Raw genomic sequence first — 21,349 nt, 5'->3', positions numbered from 1 at the left:
ATGGGGGTAGGGTGGAGGTGTTAACCTTGGGTAGGGTGCTCTTTCCAGAAGCCGATGCAGACTCGATGGGCCGAATGGCCTCCTTCTGCACTGTAAATTCTATGTCTATGTCCTTTTCCAGTGGTCTAGTCTGCTGATGTGGGGATACTGTTGGAAGCAGAGGGTGCGGTGGGCGGGGTGGTCGTGCTGGGTGTGTGCTGGCTTGAGAGCTGGGGATTTTGTATTTTTGGTGTCTTGTAAATGCTTTTCGCATATTAATGAATTTCTGGACTGTTTTTAGCATGTTGTTGATACTTTTGTATTCTTGAGTTGTCAATAAACTTAAAATAACCAATGGTCCTCAGCCAGGTTATAACAGGCGACAACGGCCATTTTGGATGGCCCCTGGACAAAGGGAAACCTGGACGTGCAGAGAGCACCCGCATGGCAAACATGGCGAAGATAGGGAAGGCCCCCGGACAAAGCAAAACCCCGGCCTATAGGGTGCATCCACAAGGTAAGCATGGTTAATCCCACAGGAAGGGAGGGGGGCCAGAAACACCTCAACAGGATAGTCACCTGAAATGTGAAGGGGCTTGACAGCCCAGTGAAAAGATCGAGAGAGAGAGAGAGAGAGAGAGAGAGAGAGAGAGAGAGAGAGAGAGAGAGAGAGAGAGAGAGTTCAATTGTTGCGTACAGGACCCACAGACGGACAGATCCAGCCCCAAATCGGGGCAACTGTCAAACATGCAAGAGGTTGAACAACTTCATGGAGTTGAACCCCTGGAGGTTCACAAACCCAGGGGAGAAGGAGTTCTCTTTCTTCGCCCAAGGTCTACCCAGGTACACACGGTCTACACCAGGATTGACTTTTCATAGTGGGGAAAGTGGTGCTTCCAGGCATAGTGGGAGCGGAGTGCTCCGCAATTGTAATCTCCGAACACGCTCCGCACTATGTGAGGTTGGAGAAGGGCCAGGCACAGCCCCTCCCAATAGAGGATGGACACGAAGATCAAGGAGAACTGGGAAGCGGAGTTAGGAATGGAGATCAATTGGGGAGTATGGAGTGAGGCACTGCAAAGGGTAAAAATAGGCAGGAGAGGACAGCTGGTTGACTCCATACTCGAGGTGGACTGGCGATATTCCATGGCCCCAACTGTGTAACTACTAGCGGAGAGGAAAAAGCTACAAATGGACTGTGACCTACTCCCCACCAGGAAAACAGTGCACCAGCTCCACCAAGCATGGGGGACCTTTTACAAGCATGGAGACAAAGCCTGCTTGTCCACCAGCTGAGAAAGCAGGCAGCCACAATGGAAATAGTCCAGGTAAAAAACAGCAGCGGTAAGCTAGTCACAATGCCAGAACAGATCAATGAAGCCTTTGCAACCTTCTACCGGGAGCTGTACACCTCCGAGCACTGGACATCCCAGTCTTGGGGAAAGATAGAGTCAGGGTCTGGAAGCACCGTTAGAACGGAGGAAAGTCATGGAGAGCACAAACTCCATGCAGACTTGGAAGGCGCCGGGGTCGGACAGATTCCCAGCAGATTTCAACAAAACATTTGTGCCAGAACTGGCCCGCATCTGTGGGAAATGCTCGCAGGCTCACTAGCAAGGAGTACCATGCTGCCAATGTTGGCTCAGGCCGCAATATTTCTGATCCTCAAAAAAGACAAAGACCAGACAGAGTGCTGGTCCTACAGATCTTTTTCACTCTTTAACAATGACGCCAAGATCCTGGAGAAGAACCTGGCAAGGAGGCCGGAGAATAGCCTGCCAGGGATAATGGCGGAAGATCAAATGTGCTTTGTCAAGTGCAGGCAGCGAATCCAAATAGCCATGCCTGGATACAGATCCACAAGTCTGGTGGAGGAAGTTAAAAAGGAACTGCAGAGGTGGGTTCACTTACACTCTCTCTTGCAGGGAGAAGTGCAGACGATCAAGATGAACGTGCTGCCCAGGTTCCTCTTCCTGTTCAGAATCCTCCGATGCCTTTTTCAACACAGTTGATAAGCTAATCATGGCTTTTCATTGATTTCATCAAATTTACAGTGCAGAAGGAGGCCAATCGAGTCTGCACCGGCCCTTGGAAAAAGCACCCTACTTAAGCCCACACATCCACCCTATCCCAGTAACCCCACCCGACATTTTTGGACACTAAGGGCAATTTAGCATGGTCAATCCACCTAACCTGCACATCTTTGGACTGTGGGAGGAAACCAGAGCACCCGGAGGAAACCCACGGGGAGGATGTGCAGACTCCGCACAGACAGTGACCAGCTGGTAAGCGAACCTGGGACCCTGGAGCTGTGAAGCAACAGTGCTAACCACTATGTTACCGTGCTGCCCAACAGTTGTCCATACATTTCCGCACAATTCCCCTTACCCATGTCGCCCACATTCCATAGTCTTTGGAATAGTGAATGTCCTGGTATCTGGGTGTACATTGTCGTTTCCTTGCAGAGCAAGTTTTTGACCTGTATGTACCTCAGGTCGTTCCTCTCAGGAGCTGGAACTTCTCCTCGAGTTCCCACAGGGTCGCTACTGTACAGTCTGTGTACATGTCCCTAACCGTCAGCCCCTTCATCCTGTCTCCAGCTTTTGAAGGAGGCGTCCATTGTTGAGGGAGTGAATCTGCGATTATTGAAGATGGGGGCCATGGTGGACATTACAGTTCATCCGAAGTGCTCTCATTTGATTCCACTTTTGGAGTATGGCTACTACCGCTGGGCTTTTCGAGTTTCTGGGTGTGAGGGGGGGAATGGGAGTGCGTTGTGGATCGCACTGAGAGGTGTGTCCCTGCACTGGAACTTTCCTCCATCCTCCAGGTTCGATTCCCACTTGGGTCACTGTCCATGTCGAGTCTGCATGTTCTCCTCATGTCCACATGGGTTTCCTCCGGGTGCTCCGGTTTCCTCCCACAAGTCCCGAAAGATGTGCTGTGAGGTGAATTGGTCATTCTGAATTCTACCTCTGTGAACCTGAACAGACACCGGAGTGTGGCAACTGGAGGATTTTCATAGTAACTTAATTGCAGTGTTAATGTAAGCTTACTTGTGACAATAATAAAGATTATTATTATTAGAAGAGGCACGCTCACCCCAGAACGAGGCAAAGAAAAAGTGGGAGGAAGAACTAGGCAGGGAGATAGACGGAGGACTCTGGATCGAAGCACTCGATCGGGCAGCACCGTAGTATAGTGGTTAGCATAATTGCTTCATAGCTCCAGGGTTCCAGGTTCGATTCCGGCTTGGGTCACTGTCTGTGCGGAGTCTGCACATTCTCCCCGTGTGCCCGTGGGTTTCCTCCAGGTGCTCTGGTTTCCTCCCACAGTCCAAAGATGTGCAGGTTAGGTGGATTGGCCGTGATAAATTGCCCTTAGTGTTGGGTGGGGTTACTGGGTTATGGGGATAGGGTGGAGGTATGGGCTTGGGTAGGGTGCTCTTTCCAAGAGCCGGTGCAGACTCGATGGGCCGAATGGCCTCCTTCTGCACTGTAAATGCTATGAAATTGCACTACAGAGGGAAAACTTCACCTCCACATGCGCAGGGCTGAGGCCAATGCAATTAACGGTGGAGGCACAGAGACTTCCAGTGGCAGCCATGGAGTGAGTGGTTGCATACAGTGCAGCTCCTGCTTGAAGGTGTTGGTTCTGGCCTATTTTACCTGAGTTCAGAGTAGATTTGGTGGAAAAGTGGAGCAAAGAGTGTAGGGTGAGAAGTTCTCCCCTGGATGGGCATGTTTACGGGATATCAGACCCGCTGAAGGCAGTGAAAGACCTGGCGAACGAGCTGGAGGAGACTCGTGGCACAGTACCAATTACAAAAATGGCGGAGGGGGAAGGCTCGTCATTAAAGGGAAAGCTGCAAATGGAGCAATTGATAAACTTACATTAAAGAGGACTTTGGGCAGCAAAGGAAGGAAATGCAGAACAAATGGTTAAAGGCCATTGAGGGAGCAGTGGCACCTCTTCCCGGGAGCCTGGAACGGATGGAAAAGTGCTTTGAGAAGCATGGGGTGACGATCCAGGAGGTGGAGAAGGTGGTGTCCAACCAGAGTACGGAGTCGGAGACGGTGGTCCTGGGAGATTTGTGCAAATCACTACAGTCAAAGGTGGAAGACCATGAGAGTAGTCCAGGTGGCAAAATCTGCGGATTATGGGTGTCGGAGGGAGTGGAGGGAATGAGTTCCACCAGCTACGTCGCGAGGATGTTGGCCAGGTTGGTGGACGAGATAGTGTTGAACACGGCACTAGAGGTGGACCAGGCCCATCAATCCTTGAGGCAGAAGCAAAGATCGGGCGAGCCGCCGCAGTCAGTGATTGTGCGGATGCACAAGATCCAGGACAAAAAAAAAGATCCTGAGGACATCCAGGGCACAGCGGGACTGTGAATGGGAGGGAAACCGAATCAGGATATATCAGGATGCATATAACAAGGCCAAGGCAGTGTGAAAGATCAAATTCAGGGTGATCTACCAGGTCAGACTTTGGGTAACCTATGAGGGCTGGAATCTGTCTCTATTTCCCCCCCCCCCCCCCCCCTGTCTCTCTTCTCCTCCCCTCTGTCTGTCTCTCTTCTCCCCCCCCTCTGTCTGTCTCTCTTCTCCCCCCCCCCCTTCTGTCTCTCTTCTCTCTTCTCCCCCCCCTCTGTCTGTCTCTCTTCTCCCCCCCCCCTCTGTCTGTCTCTCTTCTCCCCCCCCCCCGTCTGTCTCTCTTCTCCTCCCCTCTGTCTGTCTCTCTTCTCCCCCCCCTCTGTCTGTCTCTCTTCTCCCCCCCCTCTGTCTGTCTCTCTTCTCTCCCCCCCCCTCTGTCTCTCTTCTCTTCCCCCCCCCTCTGTCTCTCTTCTCTTCCCCCCCCTCTGTCTCTCTTCTCTTCCCCCCCCCTCTGTCTGTCTCTCTTCTCTTCCCCCCCTCTGTCTGTCTCTCTTCTCTCCCCCCCCCTCTGTCTGTCTCTCTTCTCCCCCCCCCCCCCCCCGTCTCTCTTCTCCTCCCCTCTGTCTGTCTCTCTTCTCCCCCCCCTCTGTCTGTCTCTCTTCTCCCCCCCCCCCCCTGTCTGTCTCTCTTCTCCCCCCCCCCTCTGTCTGTCTCTCTTCTCCCCCCCCCCCCTCTGTCTGTCTCTCTTCTCCCCCCCCCCCCCCTGTCTGTCTCTCTTCTCCTCCCCTCTGTCTGTCTCTCTTCTCCCCCCCCCTCTGTCTGTCTCTCTTCTCCCCCCCCCTCTGTCTCTCTTCTCTTCCCCCCCCCTCTGTCTCTCTTCTCTTCCCCCCCCTCTGTCTGTCTCTCTTCTCTTCCCCCCCCTCTGTCTGTCTCTCTTCTCTCCCCCCCCCTCTGTCTGTCTCTCTTCTCCCCCCCCCTCTGTCTGTCTCTCTTCTCCCCCCCTCTGTCTGTCTCTCTTCTCCCCCCCCTCTGTCTGTCTCTCTTCTCCCCCCCCTCTGTCTCTCTCTCTTCCCCCCCCTCTGTCTCTCTTCTCTTCCCCCCCCTCTGTCTGTCTCTCTTCTCTTCCCCCCCTCTGTCTGTCTCTCTTCTCCCCCCCCCCTCTGTCTGTCTCTCTTCTCCCCCCCCCCTCTGTCTGTCTCTCTTCTCCCCCCCCCCCCCTCTGTCTGTCTCTCTTCTCCCCCCCCCCCCCCCTCTGTCTGTCTTCTCCCCCCCCCCTCTGTCTGTCTCTCTTCTCCCCCCCCCCTCTGTCTGTCTCTCTTCTCCCCCCCCCTCTGTCTGTCTCTCTTCTCCCCCCCTCTGTCTGTCTCTCTTCTCCCCCCCCCCTCTGTCTGTCTCTCTTCTCCCCCCCTCTGTCTGTCTCTCTTCTCCCCCCCTCTGTCTGTCTCTCTTCTCCCCCCCCCCTCTGTCTGTCTCTCTTCTCCCCCCCCCCCCTCTGTCTGTCTCTCTTCTCCCCCCCCTCTGTCTGTCTCTCTTCTCCCCCCCTCTGTCTGTCTCTCTTCTCCCCCCCCTCTGTCTGTCTCTCTTCTCCCCCCCCTCTGTCTGTCTCTCTTCTCCCCCCCTCTGTCTGTCTCTCTTCTCCCCCCCCCCCTCTGTCTGTCTCTCTTCTCCCCCCTTCCTCTCTCTCCACCCCCCCCTTCTCTCTCTCCACCCCCCCCTCTCTCTCTCCACCCCACCCCCTCTCTCTCACCACCCCACCCCCCTCTCTCAACCACCCACCCCCCTCTCTCAACCACCCACCCCCCTCTCTCAACCACCCACCCCCCTCTCTCAACCACCCACCCCCCTCTCCATTTTACAGGGGGTTTTTGTGCTCTTTGTAATTTTTGCATTGTTAGGGATTTTATTTGTGTCATTGTGATTTTTTTTCTGGACGTGTTGGTATTTACTGTAGTCCTGTGCTTGTTGCATGTGGGCACGTTTGCATGTAATGTCAATGGGGGAGGGGGTTGTTGGAAAGGGCCTTTGGGTGGGAGTTGCCATTCTAGAAAGCGTAGTGGGTGGGGGGAGGGCTCGGTGGTTAGACAAAGTGGGGGAGGGGAGATGGGGGAGTGGCAGGTATCGAGGATGGGTCCGGTTCAGAGAGGCGATGGGGGGACAGACTCAAGGGTGATGATGGCAGACACTAGAGGTGAGGGGACTGGAGGCGTAAGCCTCCGGTGAGAATCATGACATGGAATGTCCATGGACAAAATGGGCCAATGAAGAGGTCCCGGGTGTTTGCACACCTGAAGAGTTTGAGAGCGGAGGTGATTTTCTTGCAGGAGGCTCATCTTCGGGTGAAAGATCAGATGAGGCTAAGGAAGGGTTGGGGGGGGGGGGGGGGGGGGGGGGCAACTTTGATTCAAAGCCAAGGGGTGTGGCCATTTTGTTGAGCAAGTAAACAGGGTTGCAGGGGCCAGGGAGGTGTGAGGAGATGCCGGTGGTATTGGCTAATGTGTATGCGCCCAATTGGGGTGATGTTGATTTTGTAAAGAGGTTACTGGGAGCAATTCCAGACCTGGAATCTCACCGGCTGATCATGGGGGGTGGGGTTTAATTCTGGAATTGACCCGAGGTTGGATAGGTCGAGCCCCAAGTCGATGGGGAGATTTGAGATTGGCAAGAGTTGGGAGGGTTCATGGAAAGGATGGGGATGGTGGATCTGTGGATGTTTGGGAACCCGGGAGACGGGAGTATTCCTTCTTTTCACATGTGTATTGGGTCTGATCCAGGATTGATTTATTGTTGGTGAGCTGAGCGGTGCTGATGAGGGCAGTAGGGGTGGAATGTGCAGAAACTGTGATCTCGGAGCATGCGCCACACTGGTTAGATGTGAGGCTTTGTGCGGGAAAGGTGCAGAAGGCGGGTTAGAGGTTGGAGTCGGGGCTTTTGGCCGATAAGGAGTTCTGTGGGAAAGTGAGAATGGCGATTAAGAACTCAACCAGAACGGGGCGGTGTTCGCAGCCAGTTGTGGGAGACCCTGAAAGTGGTGGTCCGGTCAGAAATTATTTTGTTTGAGGCCCACAGGGATAAGGTGAGAATGGAGGAGCACTGGTGTTTACTGGATAAGATAGTGGAGGTAAACAGGATGTACTCGGCTGCCCCCACAAAGTAGTTGCTTGCAGAAAGCAAGAAGTTGCAGGGGCAGTTTGACTGGTTGGCGACAGGTAGGGCGGTGGGCGGCTGCGAAGAGCGAGGTGGGTGCAGTATGAGTATGGGGAGAAGGAGAGTCGTATGCTGACCCACCAGCTGCAAGGCCAGGCAGCGTCAAGAGAAGTTCTCAGATGAAGGCAGAGGGAGAGGTGGTGTTGGAACCAGAGAGGAAGTGTTTAAGGCCTTCTACCATAGGCTGTATAGGGAGGCAGCCGATTATGGGGTGGTTCCTGGATGGGTTGAAGTTTCCAGAGTTGGAGGAGGGGAAGAGGCAGGAACTGGAGGAGCCATTGGGTTTAAGGGAGGTGATGGAGTGTATTGGTAGGATGCAGTTGGGGATGGTGTTGGGGCCGGATAGCTTTCCAGTGGAATTTTAGAAGCAGCTCACGATGGAGTTGGCCCCCCACCTGGTGGGTATGTTTAGTGAGGCGGTGGAAAAGGGAGAGCTGCCAGCTACGTTGGTGCAGGCGTAGATCTCATTGATCCCAAAAAAGGGGAAGGACCCACTGGAATGTGGGTCCTACAGGCACATTTTAGTGTTAGACACAGATGTCAAAGTCCTAGGGAGGTTTGGGTTTGGGCCAAGGCTTGTGGCATGGTTTTGATTGTCGTATGTGTCCCCATGTCTAGTGTGCGAGGCGAGTTTGGAGTATTTTGGGTTGCATAGGGGGACAAGGCAGGGATGGCCACTGACACCATTGCTATGGAGGGCAGCATGGTAGCATAGTGGTTAGCACAATTGCTTCACAGCTCCAGGTCCCAGGTTCGATTCCCAGCTTGGGCCACTGTCTGTGCAGAGTCTGCACGTTCTCCCAGTGTCTGCGTGGGCTTCCTCCGGGTGCTCCGGTTTCCTCCCACAGTCCAAAGATGTGCAGGTCAGGTGGATTGGCCATGCTAAATTGCCATTAGTGTCCAAAATTGCTCTTAGTGTTGGATGGGGTTACTGGGTTATGGGGTTAGGGTGGAGGTGTGGGCTTGGGTAGGGTGCTCTTTCCAAGAGCTGGTGCAGACTCGATGGGCCAAATGGCCTCCTTCTGCACTGTAAATTCTATGATATATTTGCAAGTGATTGTGAGAGGAGGTAGGGAGCACCGTGTATCACTATGTGCGGATGATCTGTTGCTATTTGTGTCGGAGCGCTGGAGAGCATGGACAGAATCAGGGTTTGTTGGAGAGATTCGGGGCCTTTTCGGGTTATAAATTGAACGTAGGGAAAACTGAGGTGTTTCCAGTGAACACGGCAGAGCGGGGGGGGGGGCGAACCTGAGAGCGCTACCATTCAAGGTGGCAAGGGAGTGGTTTTGGTATCTGGGGATTCAGGTAATGCACGAGTGGGCCACAAAGCATAGGTGGAACTTGATGGGGTAAGTGGAAAAGATCAAGGAAGATCTTAAAAGGTGGGATATGCTGCATTTGACGTTGGCATGGAGGGTGCAGGTGGTGAAACTGAATATTCTGCCAAGGTTTGTGTTTGATTTTCAGTCCCTCTTTTCAGTACCCAGCACGGTCGCATAGTGGTTAGCACAATTGCTTCACAGCTCCAGGGTCCCAGGTTCGATTCCCGGCTTGGTTCACTGGCTGTGCGGAGTCTGCACATTCTCCCAGTGTGTGCATGGGTTTCCTCCGCGTGCTCCGGTTTCCTCCCACAGTCCAAAGATGTGCAGGTTAGGTGGATTGGCCATGATAAATTCCCCTAGTGTCCAAAATTGCCCTTAGTGTTGGGTGGGGTTACTGGGTTAGGGTGGAGGTTTAGGGTAGGGTGGTGCAGACTCGATGGGCCGAATGGCCTCCTTCTGCACTGTAAATTCTATGAAATCTATTTTTCTCCATGAAGCCTATTTCCGTACGGTGGAGGTGCTGATTGTAGGATGTGTGGGGGACAGGGAAAGTACAGAGAGTGAAGAGGGTGGGGCGAGAGGACTTGGAAGCCATTCACCAACCTGTTTAGAGAGAGCGAAAAAGAGAGAAAGAGAAAGAGAGAGAGAAGAAAAAGAGAGAGAGAGAAAAAGAGAAAGAGAGAGAGAGAGAGAGAGAGAGAGAGAGAGAGAAAGAAAACATGGGACGTGGAAGCCATTCACCAACTTGTTTCAAGACCTGTTCGTGGGCAGAAACCAATAAAGTAGGAAGTGGGGGACACAGAGCAAGTCACATAACAAGGAAGAGTAAGTATAAGAATAAGGAACGTGTGGGTACTGAAAAAGGGGTCTGAAAAATCAAACACAAACCTTGGCAGCATAAGGAAGGAAAACTACAAGAAACTGGTTTGCTGGCAAATTAATGGCAGAACCACAATGTATATAAACCACTGTAAATATGTGTTTTGGCCAAGTCTGATAATGTAAAATCTGCAAGAGAAGCTTTTTCGTTATTACAGTTGTCGGTTGGAAATTCTTTTGTTGATATATGTGTTGGTCTTGTTTGGCCTTGTGAATTTGTGATATAAAATGTCAAGAAAAATATTTTGAAAAGAAAACTGATAGACAAGTATTTGCACCTTTAAATCGCATATATACAATTTCATTAGGATGCTAAACTTGAAGTATGAACATTCTAGATTTTTGGACACTACTCTGAAGGTAATTTTCAGAAGATACAGTTGTCATCCTGACTTGGCACATACCTTGGTAAGTTCCACCTAAGGCAGTCACTCCATCAACAACAGCCTGGGCAAGATTTATGCTACTGGGCCTGGAGATAAAAGACACACAGTACAAAATTACAGGTTTTGAACTAAACACAAACAAAAATGTAGTTTACAGGTATGCGTAATATCCAGCAGAGGATACACTTTGGATATGTTGATCATTGAAAGCTTCTTACAACACACCTCACGATTAGCCACAAATTAGATAAAAAATATTAATTAACTGTTCACAAAATAATGGCAGAGATTAAGTAACTACAAGTCAGAACAAGGATCAGATACTTCTATCATATCTATTGCAGCGTTAAAATCTTGCTTCATGCCAATTCATGTTAGCAGAGGTTGAGAGAAATGCCATTGCACTGCAAGCTCATTGTAGTGGAGGGGGGGTTGGGGGGGGTTGTGCACGAATGCTCAGATCATTGTGGAGTTCACCTGCGCTTGTAAGCTGTCGGTGGCACGTACTGGGAGACTCAGTTGTTGGGCAAGTGCATGTGTTTGCAGGCTCAGTTGCTGGCTAGCGGCCAATTGTTCAGTTTCAGGGACAGCACACTCCTACGCTTGCAGCATCAGTCAGGGACAAGCTCAGTATTTTTTTTAAATATTCATTTACGGAACGTGGGTTTAGTTGATTAGACCAGTATTTGTTGCCCATCTTCAATTTTCATGAAATTAATTGTGGGATGTGGGCGTCGCTGGCTGGGCCTTCAACAGAGTGACTTGCTACACCATTTCAATGGGCATTTTAAGAGTTAACCACATTGCTTTGGATCTGGAGTCACATGTAGGCCTGATCAAGTGAGGACGGCAGAATTCCTTCCCTGATGGACATTAGTGAATCAGATGGGTTTTTGTGACAATCGAACAATGCTTTCATCGACTTTCATTTCAGATTTGTATTGAAATTAAATGTCATAATCTGTCATTGTGGGATTCGAAGTCTGGTCCCCAGAGCATCACCTGGTTCTCTGGAATTATCACTATTCCAGTGCGAATACTGGTATGTCGGCATCGAGAAGCCGATAGGTTCCTGTGGTATAGGTACATGCACAATGCGTTTAAGGAGAGAATCCCAAGATTTTGACCCAGTGCAGTGAAGGAATGTCACTTTATTTACAAGTCAGGATGGAGGCTGACTTGAAGAGGAATATCTAAGTGGTGCTGTACAGATGTGTCTGCTGCATTTATCCTTCCAGATGCATCTGTATTCACTATGGAGAAGGATGATGTAGGTATAGAAAGCATAGAACATACATTGCAGGAGGCCATTCTGCCTATCGAGTCTGCACCGACCCACTTAAGCCCTCACTTCCACCTTATCCCCGTAACACAATAACCTACCCTTTTTGGACACTAAGGGCAAATTAGCATGGCCAATCCACCTAACCTGCACGTCTTTGGACTGTGGGAGGAAACCGGAGCACCCAGAGGAAACCCACGCAGACACGGGAAGAACGTGCAGACTCCTCACAGACAGTGACCCAATGGGGAATCGAACCTGGGACCCTGGCGCTTTGAAGCCACTATGCTAGTCACTTGTGCTAGCGTGCTGCCCTAAAAAGCAGGGATATAATTAAACAGGTTATCATGGGGGAGGTGGTGCTAGCAGTTTTAGCAGGCTTAAAAGTGGATAAATCCCCAGGTCCAGATGAGCTGTACCCTAGGTTGGGAGACTGATTAAGAAGGTAAGTTCCCATCAGATCCAGGGCAATTTGGCAAATTAGACACAAACTTGGCTGTGACAGAGGGTGATAGTTGAAGGTTGTTTTTGTGACTGGAAGCCTGTGTCCAGTGTTGTACTGTTGGGATTGGTACTGGGTCTCTTGCTGCTTATGTACATTAATAATCTAGACATGAATGTGGGGGGTATGATCAGTAACTTTGAGCACATGCAAATTAGTGGTGTGACAAATAGTGAGGGGAAAAGTGTTAGATTACAGGACGATATAGACAGGCTGGTCAGGTGGGTAGGTGGCACATGGAATTTAACCCTGAAAAGTATGAGGTGATGCATTCCGGGAAAACTAGCAAGGCAACGGAATACACAATGAATGGTAGGACCCTAGGAAGTAGAGTGCTAGAAAGACCTTGGGGTGCATGGCCAAGAAGCTCTGAAGGCAGCAGGACAGATGGGTAAGGTGGTTAAGACGACATATAGGATACTTGCCTTTATTAGCTGAGGCACAGGGCGATACAGTGGCTAGCACTGCTGCCTATGACACGGAGGACCCAGGTTCGATCTTTCTAGTGCAGGGTCACTGTCCGTGTGGAGTTTGCATATTCTCCCCCATGTCTGTGTGGGTTTCACCCCCACAACCCAAAGATATGCAGGCTAGGTGGATTGGCCACACTAAAGTGCCACTTAATTGGAAAAAAATAATTGGGTGCTCCAAATTTATGGTAAAAAAATTAGCCGAGGCATAGAATAAAAGAGCAGGGAGGTTGTGATGGAGTTGTATAAAACGCTCGTTAACGGTGTGCGATTCTGGTCACCACGCTATAGGAAGGAAGGGATTGCACTAGAAAGGGTGCGGGGAGATTGTCTGGGCTGGAGCGCTTCAGCTATGAAGAGAGGATGTTTAGGCCGGGGTTGTTCTCCATCGATTAAAAAAGGCTGAGAGGTAACCTGATCAAGGTGTACAAAATGATTAGGGACATACAAGCGGAAATAGGAAGAATCAATAACCAGGGGGCATACTTTTAAGGTAAGGGGAAGAAGATTTAGAGGTGATTTGAGTGGGGGGAGGGGGGGGGGGGGGGGGGGAAATCACCCAGAAGGTGGTGAGAATCTGAAACTCACTTCCTGAAAGGGTGGTAGAGGCAGGCGCTCTCACAACATTCAAGAAACATTTAGATGAGCACTTGAAACACCATAGCATACAAGACTACGGACCAAGTCCTGGAAAATGGGATTACATAGAACATAGAACACTACAGCGCAGTACGGGCCCTTCGGCCCTCGATGTTGCGCCGACCTGTGAAATAGATTGGAATTGTTAGGTGTGTGATGGCTGCTGCAGCCATGATGGGTCAAGGAGTTCAAGCACAACAAAAGACCAAATGTGTTAAGAACCCCGCTGATGTTAAATGCAAGGGTATCCAAAAACCAGAAGGGTAACTTGGAACACCTGAGCTTAGTGTATAGTTTCAGTTTGAAATACTATAAGAAAAGATAAGCAAATCAAGCATTTGTGATCAATTAATAAAGGATATTTATTAACTTAAAAGAGAAAACAGATCACAATAATACACTACAACTCTTAATTTCTATTGAGCCTAGTCCAAAAGAAAAAGGAAGCATTTGTAAGGGTTAGAAGGGCGGGAAGAGATAAAGCCCATGAGGAATACAAGAAAAGTAGGAAGGAACTTAAGCAAGGAGTCAGGAGGCTAAAAGGAGTCACGAAAACTCATTGGCAAACAGGATTAAGGAAAATCCCAAGGCTTTTTACGCACATGAGCAAGAGGGTAGCCAGGGAAAGGGTTGGTCCACTCAAGGACAGAGGAGGTTATCTATGCGTGAAACCAGAAGAAATGGGCGAGGTACTGAATGAGTACTTTGCATCAGTATTCACCAAAGAGAAGGATTTGGTGGATGATAAGTGTGGGGAAGGGTGTGCAGATAGTCTGGGTCACATGGAGTTCAAAAAGGAGGGGGTTTTGGGCGTGTTTAAAAACATTAAGGTGGATAAGTCCCCAGGGTCTGATGGGGTCTACCCAAGAATACTGAGGGAGGCAAGAGGAAATTGCTCGGGTCTTGGCAGAAATTTTTGTATCCTCACTGGCTGCAGGTGAGGTCCCAGATGACTGGAGAATAGTCAATGTTCCTTTGTTTAAGAAAGGTAGCAAGGAAAATTCAGCAAATTACAAGCTGGTGAGCCTTACATCCATGGTAGGGAAATTATTCCATTTGGAAGCAAATAGACATATTAGCAAAAGGCAGCATGGTTTTGAGAAGGGGAGGTCGTGTCTCACTAACTTGATCGGGTTTTTCGCACAAATGACGAAGATGATTGATGATGACAGGGCAGCGGATGTTGTCTACATGGATCTCACTAAGGCCTTTACCAAGGTCCCTCATGGCAAACTGATACAGAAGGTGATGTCACATGGGATCAGAGGTGAGCTGACAAGCTGGATACAGAACTTGCTTGGTTATAGAAGACTGAGGGTAGCAGAGGAAGGGTGCTTTTCTGAATGGAGGGCTGTGACTAGTGGTGCTCCGCAGGAATCAGTGCTGGGACCTTTGCTGTTTGTAGCATATATAAATGATTTGGAGGAAAATGTAACTGGTCTGATTTATAAGTTTGCAGCTGACACAAAGGTTGGAATTGCGGATAGCAATGAGGACTGTCAGAGGGCACAGCAGGGTATAGATCGGTTAGAGACATGGGCAGAGGTGGCAGATGGAATTCATACCGGACAAAATGTGAGGTAATGCATTTTAGAAGGTCTAATACAGCTGGGAAATATACAGTAAACAGCAGAACCCTTAAGAGTATTGACAAGCAGAGGGATCTGGGTGTACAGGTCCACAGGTCACTGAAAATGGCAACGCAGGTGGAGAAGGTAGTCAAGAAGGCATACGGCATGTTTGCCTTCATCAGCCGGGGCATTTGGGAATAAGAATTGGCAAGTCATGTTGCAGCTGTATAGAACCTTAGTTAGGCCACACTTGGAATATGGTGTTCAATTCCGGTTGCCACACTACCAGAAGGATGTGGAGGCTTTGGAGAAGGTACAGAAGAGGTTTATCAGGATGTTGCCTGGTATAGAGGACATTAGCTGGTTTAGCACAGTGGGCTAAGACAGCTGGCTTGTAATATCAGCAAGACCAGCAGCGCGGGTTCAATTCCCGTTCCAGGCTCCCCGAACAGGCGGCGGAATGTGGCGACTAGGGGTTATTCACGGTACATTCATTGAAGCCTACTTGTGACAATAAGCGATTATTATTAGCTATGAGGAGAGGTTGGATAAACCCGGTTTGCTCTCACTGGAATGACAGAGGTTGAGGGGTGACCTGATAGAAGTCCTAACCCGAATTAAAGGGGTATGGACAGAGTGGATACTCAGAAGCTTTTTCCCAGGGTGGAAGAGTCAATTATTCGGGGATATAGATTTAAGGTGGGAGGGGCAAAGCTTAGAGGAAATGTGCGACGGAAGTTTTTTTTTGTTTACACAGATGGTAGTGGGTACCTGGGACTCACTGCCGGAGAAGCTGGTGGAAGCAGGTACGATAGTTAAGTTTAAGGGGCATCTTGACAAATACATGACTAGGATGGGAATAGAGGGATACGGACCCCGATGTGTGGAAGGTTTTAGGTTAGATGGGCAGCATGGTCGGCACGGGCTTGGAGGGCTGAAGGGCATGTTCCTGTGCTGTACCTTTCTTTGTTCTCAGTGCAAGTGTTGGATTTTAAATAACTTGTTTTCAGGCGAGACCGTTCTCTGCAGCCGAGGCTGTAAATGTAGCTGCTGCTACTGTAGCCCTTTCTCCAGTTATTGGGCTATGGACATATCATGCTTTCCCTTTGATGTTACCCACCCTGTGGGACCCATCTTTTAGCATGTAGGTGTCAATTTCCTTATAATTTCAACATGAAGTTACCTCCTGCCCATCCCATTGTTTTCCCCTAGTCACATAGGTAAAGACTTGGTTTTTCTCACTGGCATGATAATTCACATACCAAAACTCCCTTCAGACAACTGCCCAAGGCACTCCCCTTTTTATTTTATCCCAATTTCATTTGATTCTCTCTATTCTTAGCAAATGATTCTATGGTAGCAGCTGTGGGTTTGGAAGGTACTAAGCAGCCTTGTTGAGTTCCTCATCTTGTGGATAGCACACACTGCTGCGACAATGCACTGGTGGTGGAGGGAGTGAATGTTTTTGGAAGGTGTGCCAATTGAGCAGATTGCTTTGTTCTAGATGGTGTCAAGATTCAGAAGTGTTGTTGCAGTTGCACTCATCCATCAGGCTCCTGACTTGTGTCTTGTAGATGGTGGATAAGCTTTGGGGAGTCAAGAGGTGAATTGCTTGCCACAGGATACCTAGCCTCTGACCTACTCTTGCAGCCACGGTATTTTAAATGCTAGTTCAATTCAGCTTCTGGTCCATCATAACCCTTAAGATGTTGATAGTGGAGGATTCAGCGATGGCAATGTCATTGAATGTCAAGAGGTAATGGCTAAGATTCTCTGTTGTCAGGTGGTAACTGCCTGGCACTTGTGTTACTTGCCACTTGTTAGCCCAAGCCTTGCTGCATTTGGACATCGACTGCTTCAGTACAGGAGTCACAAATGGTGTAGAGCATAATGCAATCTACGCAAAGATCCTCACTTCTGACTTTGTGATGGATGGGGCGGCACGGTGGCACAGTAGTTAGCACTGCTGCCTCTCAAGACCAGGGACCCAGGTTCAATTCCGGCCTTGGGTGACTGTTGAATTCGCATGTTCGCCCCACTTTTGTGTGGATTTCTGCTGGTTGCTCCAGTTTCCTCCCACAGTCCAAAGGTGTGCAGGTTAGGTGGGGTTATGGGGATAGGCGGGCAGGTGGGGTGAAGTAGGGTGCTCTTTCAGAGGCTAGGTGCAGACTCGATAGGCCAAATGGCTTCCTTCTGTACTGTAGGAATTCTATAGAGTTATGGAAGGAAGGTCATTGATGAAGCAGCTGAATATGGTTGGGCCTAGGGTACTACTCGGAGGAACTCTTGCAGTGATGTCCTGGAACGGAGATGACTGACCTTCACCACCAACTATCTTCCTTTGTGCCAGATATGACTCCAACCACCATAGGGTTATCCCCAACCACCAGATTCCCACCAACTCAGTTTTGCTCGGTTGCATCGCTCGGTCAAATGCTGCCTTGATGTCAAGGGCAGACACTCTCACCTCAGCTCCAGAGTTCAGCTCTTTTGACAATGTTTGAACCAAGGCTCTAATGAGGTCAGGAGCGGAGTGATCCTGGCAGAACCCAAACTGATCATCGTGATCAGGTTACTGCTAAGCAAGCATTGTTAATGACTCCTTCCATAACAGTAGATGATTGAGAGTAGACTGATGGGGCAGTAAATGGCCACATTGATGTGTCCTGCTATGTGCACAGGACATACCTGGGCAGTTGTCCACATTGTCAGGTATGTGCCAGCATTGTGAACAGTTTGGCAAGGGGGGCAAGCAAGTTCTGGAGCACAAATCTTCAATACTTTGCCGGAATATTGTCAGGGTCCATAACCGTTGCAGTATCCAGTGCCTTCAGTTGTTTCTTGATATCATGTGCAGTGAATCAAATTGACTGAAAACTGGCATTTCTGATGCTGGAAACAGCCTCCAGCATCATAAACGCCAGTTTTCAGCCAATTTGATTCAATTGTCCAGTACCATTCATGACTGGGTGTGGTAGGACTACATAGTTGTGGAATTGCTTAGCTATGTCTATTACTTGGTACTTATGCTGTTTGGCACACAAGTAGTTCTGTGTTGTGGCTTCACCAAGTTAAAACCTCAATTTTAGGTAAGCTTAATGATTCTCCTGACATACTCTCCTGCACTCTTGATTCAACCAGGGTTGGCCCCCTGGCTTGGTGGCAATGGTAGAGTGGGGGGTAATATGCTAGGCCACGAGGTCACATACTATGGTTAGATAGAATTGCGCTGCTGCTGATGGCCGACAGAGCTTCATGGTTGCCCAGTCTCGAGTTGCTAACTTGTTCTAAATCTATCCCATTTGGCACATCGGTAGTGCCACACTACACAATGGAGTGTATCTTCTATGTAAAGACAGGACTGTGTGGTCTCTCCTACCAATGTCATGGACCAATGCGTCTGGTGAGGATGACGTCAAGTACATTTTTCTTTCTTTTTGGTTTCCTCATCACCTGCCACAGACCTAGTCTTGCAGCTATGTCCTTTAGGACTTGGCCAGCTTAGTCTCTGGTGGTGCTGCCAAGACACTCGGTGTGGAACATTGAAACGTCCCACCCAGAGTACATTTTGCATCACAGAACATAGAACAGTACAGCACAGTACAGGCCCTTCGGTTCACGATGTTGTGCCGACCACTTATCCGAATGCAAGATCAACCTAACCTACACCCCTTCAATTTACTGCTGTCCATGTGCTTGTCTAAGAGTCGCTTAAGTGCCCCTAATGACTCTGACACCACCTCTGCTGGCAGTGAATTCCACACACCCACCACTGTCTGTGTAAAGTACCTACCTCTGACATCTCCCCTATACCTTCCTCCAATCACTTTAAAATTATGTCCCCTCGTGACAGCATCCTTGCCAACCTCTGCTTCCTCCAAGTGTTCAACATGGAGGAATACTGGATACAGTTGAAGGATAGTCGGTACACAGTAGTCAGCAGGAGGTGTCCTTGCCTGTTTGATCTGATGCCATTAGACTTCAAGGGGTCCAGAGTCGATGTTGAGAACTCTCTGGGAAACATCCTCCCAACTGTATACCACTGTATTGCCACCTCGGGTGTTAAGGGGAGCATGGTTTACAGGCATTTGTTGAGAAGAGGGTGCATTCACAGGTTCAGTTAAGGCAGCACAATGCAACACCCACAGGCTCAAAATCATTGCTCTACTGGCTGTTATTCTGTAGGCCTATAGTGGGAAGTACGTGGAGGAGCAAATTTGCAGAGAAATTACAGAGGTGTGCAAGAACTACAAAGTAGAGATAATGGAGACATCAATTATCCTAATGTAGACTAAAATAGTGATAACATAAAGAGCAGAGAGGATACAAATTTCTGAAGTGTGCTCAAAAGAACGTTTTTGATCATTAGGTTCAGGTCAATGAGGAAGGAGGCATTGCTAAATTTAGTTCTGGGAAGAGGAAGGTCATTATGGATCAAATACCAGTTCGGGTACAGCAATCATAGTATTGTAAACTTTTTTTAAAAATAAATTTAGAGTACCCAATTCAATCCACCTACCTTGCACATCCTTGGGTTGTGGGAGCGAAACCGACGCAAACACAGGGAGAATGTGCAAACTCCAAACGGACAGTGACCCAGAGCCAGGATCAAACCTGGGACCTCGGCGCCATGAGACTACAGTGCTACCACTGCACCACCGTGCTGCCCCATACTATTGTGAACTTTAGCTATCGAAAAGGACACAGGGTAATCTAGAGTGAAATACTTAAAAGGAAGAGTGCCAATTTCAGTGGGTTGAGAAGGCATCGGTCGAGGATAATCTGGAATCAAAGACTGGCATACAAAACTCACTGAATAATGCGCTGCGCAAGAGAAGTGATGGTTTACATAGTCTAGGTACATCTCCACAAAGGAGAAAGATAAAACAACCATTAGCAGAGCTCTCTAGTGACAAAAAAAGAGACAGACAATTGGAGTAGAGAAAGTAGACATATTACAGATGTCATGCTGATACTATACGGGAGAACTGTCTGAATAAACAAAGGGAGAGGGGAAGAAAAATGAGGGGCAAAGAGAGAGGATAACAACAGACAAGTAACTAACATAACAGGAAATGCAAGAGTTGGCAGCTTTATGAATTGTAAAAGGAGGCGTGGGGGCTAATTTGGAACCAAACGTGCATGGAAGCAGATGGCATGGCTGAGATTTCAATGAGTACTTTACATTTCTTCTTTTTTAACCAAAGAAGAAACTACCAAAATAATTGTGAAACAAGAGATAGCAGAAATAATTATTAGGCCAAAAAATTATAAAGATGAGAAATCATAAAGGCTGGCTGTGCTTTAAGTTATCAAGTCAGCAGAACCAGATAGGATGCATCCTAGATAGCCGAGGAAAGTAAGGTGGAAATTGTGGGTAAATTTCCTCTTCTTCTCACATAGAACGGTGGTTCCAAAGGATTGAAGAATTGCTAACGTTGCACCCATCTTCAAAAGGTTTACAAGGATGAACCCAGCAAGAACAGGCCAACAAATTTAATCTTAATGGCCAGAAAGCTTTAGAAACAATCACTTAGGATAAAATTGGACATTGCGGATTAATTAAGGATAGGCAGAATAGATTTGACTAAAGGCAAGTTATATTTAACTTGAATGATACTTCAGTCACGTTGATATGAAAGGGTTAATGAGAGACATGGTGTTGATGTTGTGTGGGTGGACTTCCAAAATGTGATCGATAGTGTCACATAATAGGCTTCTCAGCAAAGCTGAAGCCCAGGGAAAAAAGTGGTAATGGCACCATAGATATTAAATTGTCTAAAAGGACAGGAATAGAGAGAACGGTTGTCATTTGGACTGAACGAGTATATAGTGGTATCTCCCGGGGTTGCTATTAGAACAAATCCTTACCTGCAGATGGCACAAAACTTGGAAAGGAAGTGAACAGTGAGAAGGATGTCTCATGTACTTCAAAGAGGGCATGGACAGGCTGGTGAAATAGGCAGATGAAATCTAAGGCAAAGAAGTGCAAAGTGATACATTTTGGTATGAAGAACAAGGTAAGGCAATATGAACTAAAGAGTACAGTGCTAAAAAGAGCCCAAGAACAGAGAAGTCAAGGTATATATGTGCACAAATCATTGAAAGTGGCAAGACTGGTTGAGAAAGCAATCAAGAAAAAGTATATGTGATACTGAGGTTCTACAAAAGCAGAACATTGCGTTGCTTCAGTTGTACAGAACTTTGATCTGACCCCCATTAGAACACAGTTCAGTTTTGAGCACTGAGCCTCAGGGAAGATTGAACTGGAAAAGGATACAGGACAGATCACGAGAGTGACATCAGGTCTTAAAAGGCTGTGAATATTCAACACAGATCACAGAACTGCTCCAGCATAGATGGACATAAATCACATCATCTGTGTGTTGGCTCTCCAAATGAGTGATTCACTTCCTGCCACTGCCCGCCTCCCATTCCTTTTCAGACAATAATCCAATCCCCTCTTGAGTGCCTCAATTAAACCTGCCTCCACCACACTTATCAGGCCATGCATTCAATTCATTTTTTTTTGTTGCAAAAATATACCTTATTCATCAAGTACATGAAAGAAACAGGAGAAAACATTTAAAATTGTCGCAACAGTAAAGTGCAATGATATTCATATTTTCTAGTGAGATAAAAATGCACTCGAGGTGCTTCGACACAGTAACGAGAACATTACAGACATTCCAATATTTTTGTTACAGAAAGTACAAAGCTGTTCAAATTGTACACA

General features: G+C 48.4%; 1 protein-coding gene across 2 annotated transcripts in view; it reads right to left on the bottom strand.

The window, feature by feature from the left end:
• Positions 1-21,349, bottom strand: part of pgm3 (phosphoglucomutase 3) — a 121,343-nt gene that overhangs the window by 60,894 nt on the left and 39,100 nt on the right. For both annotated transcript variants that reach the window (XM_038802424.1, XM_038802433.1), the window contains exon 4: positions 10,168-10,235. In XM_038802424.1, the coding sequence (XP_038658352.1) occupies positions 10,168-10,235 (68 nt within the window). The remainder of the gene's footprint in view (positions 1-10,167; positions 10,236-21,349) is intronic.

Source organism: Scyliorhinus canicula, chromosome 1, assembly GCF_902713615.1.
Source record: "Scyliorhinus canicula chromosome 1, sScyCan1.1, whole genome shotgun sequence".
In the NCBI taxonomy this organism is placed as follows: domain Eukaryota; kingdom Metazoa; phylum Chordata; class Chondrichthyes; order Carcharhiniformes; family Scyliorhinidae; genus Scyliorhinus; species Scyliorhinus canicula.
Note: the sequence above shows the minus strand (reverse complement) of the source record. Positions and strands in the feature narration are given on the sequence as shown.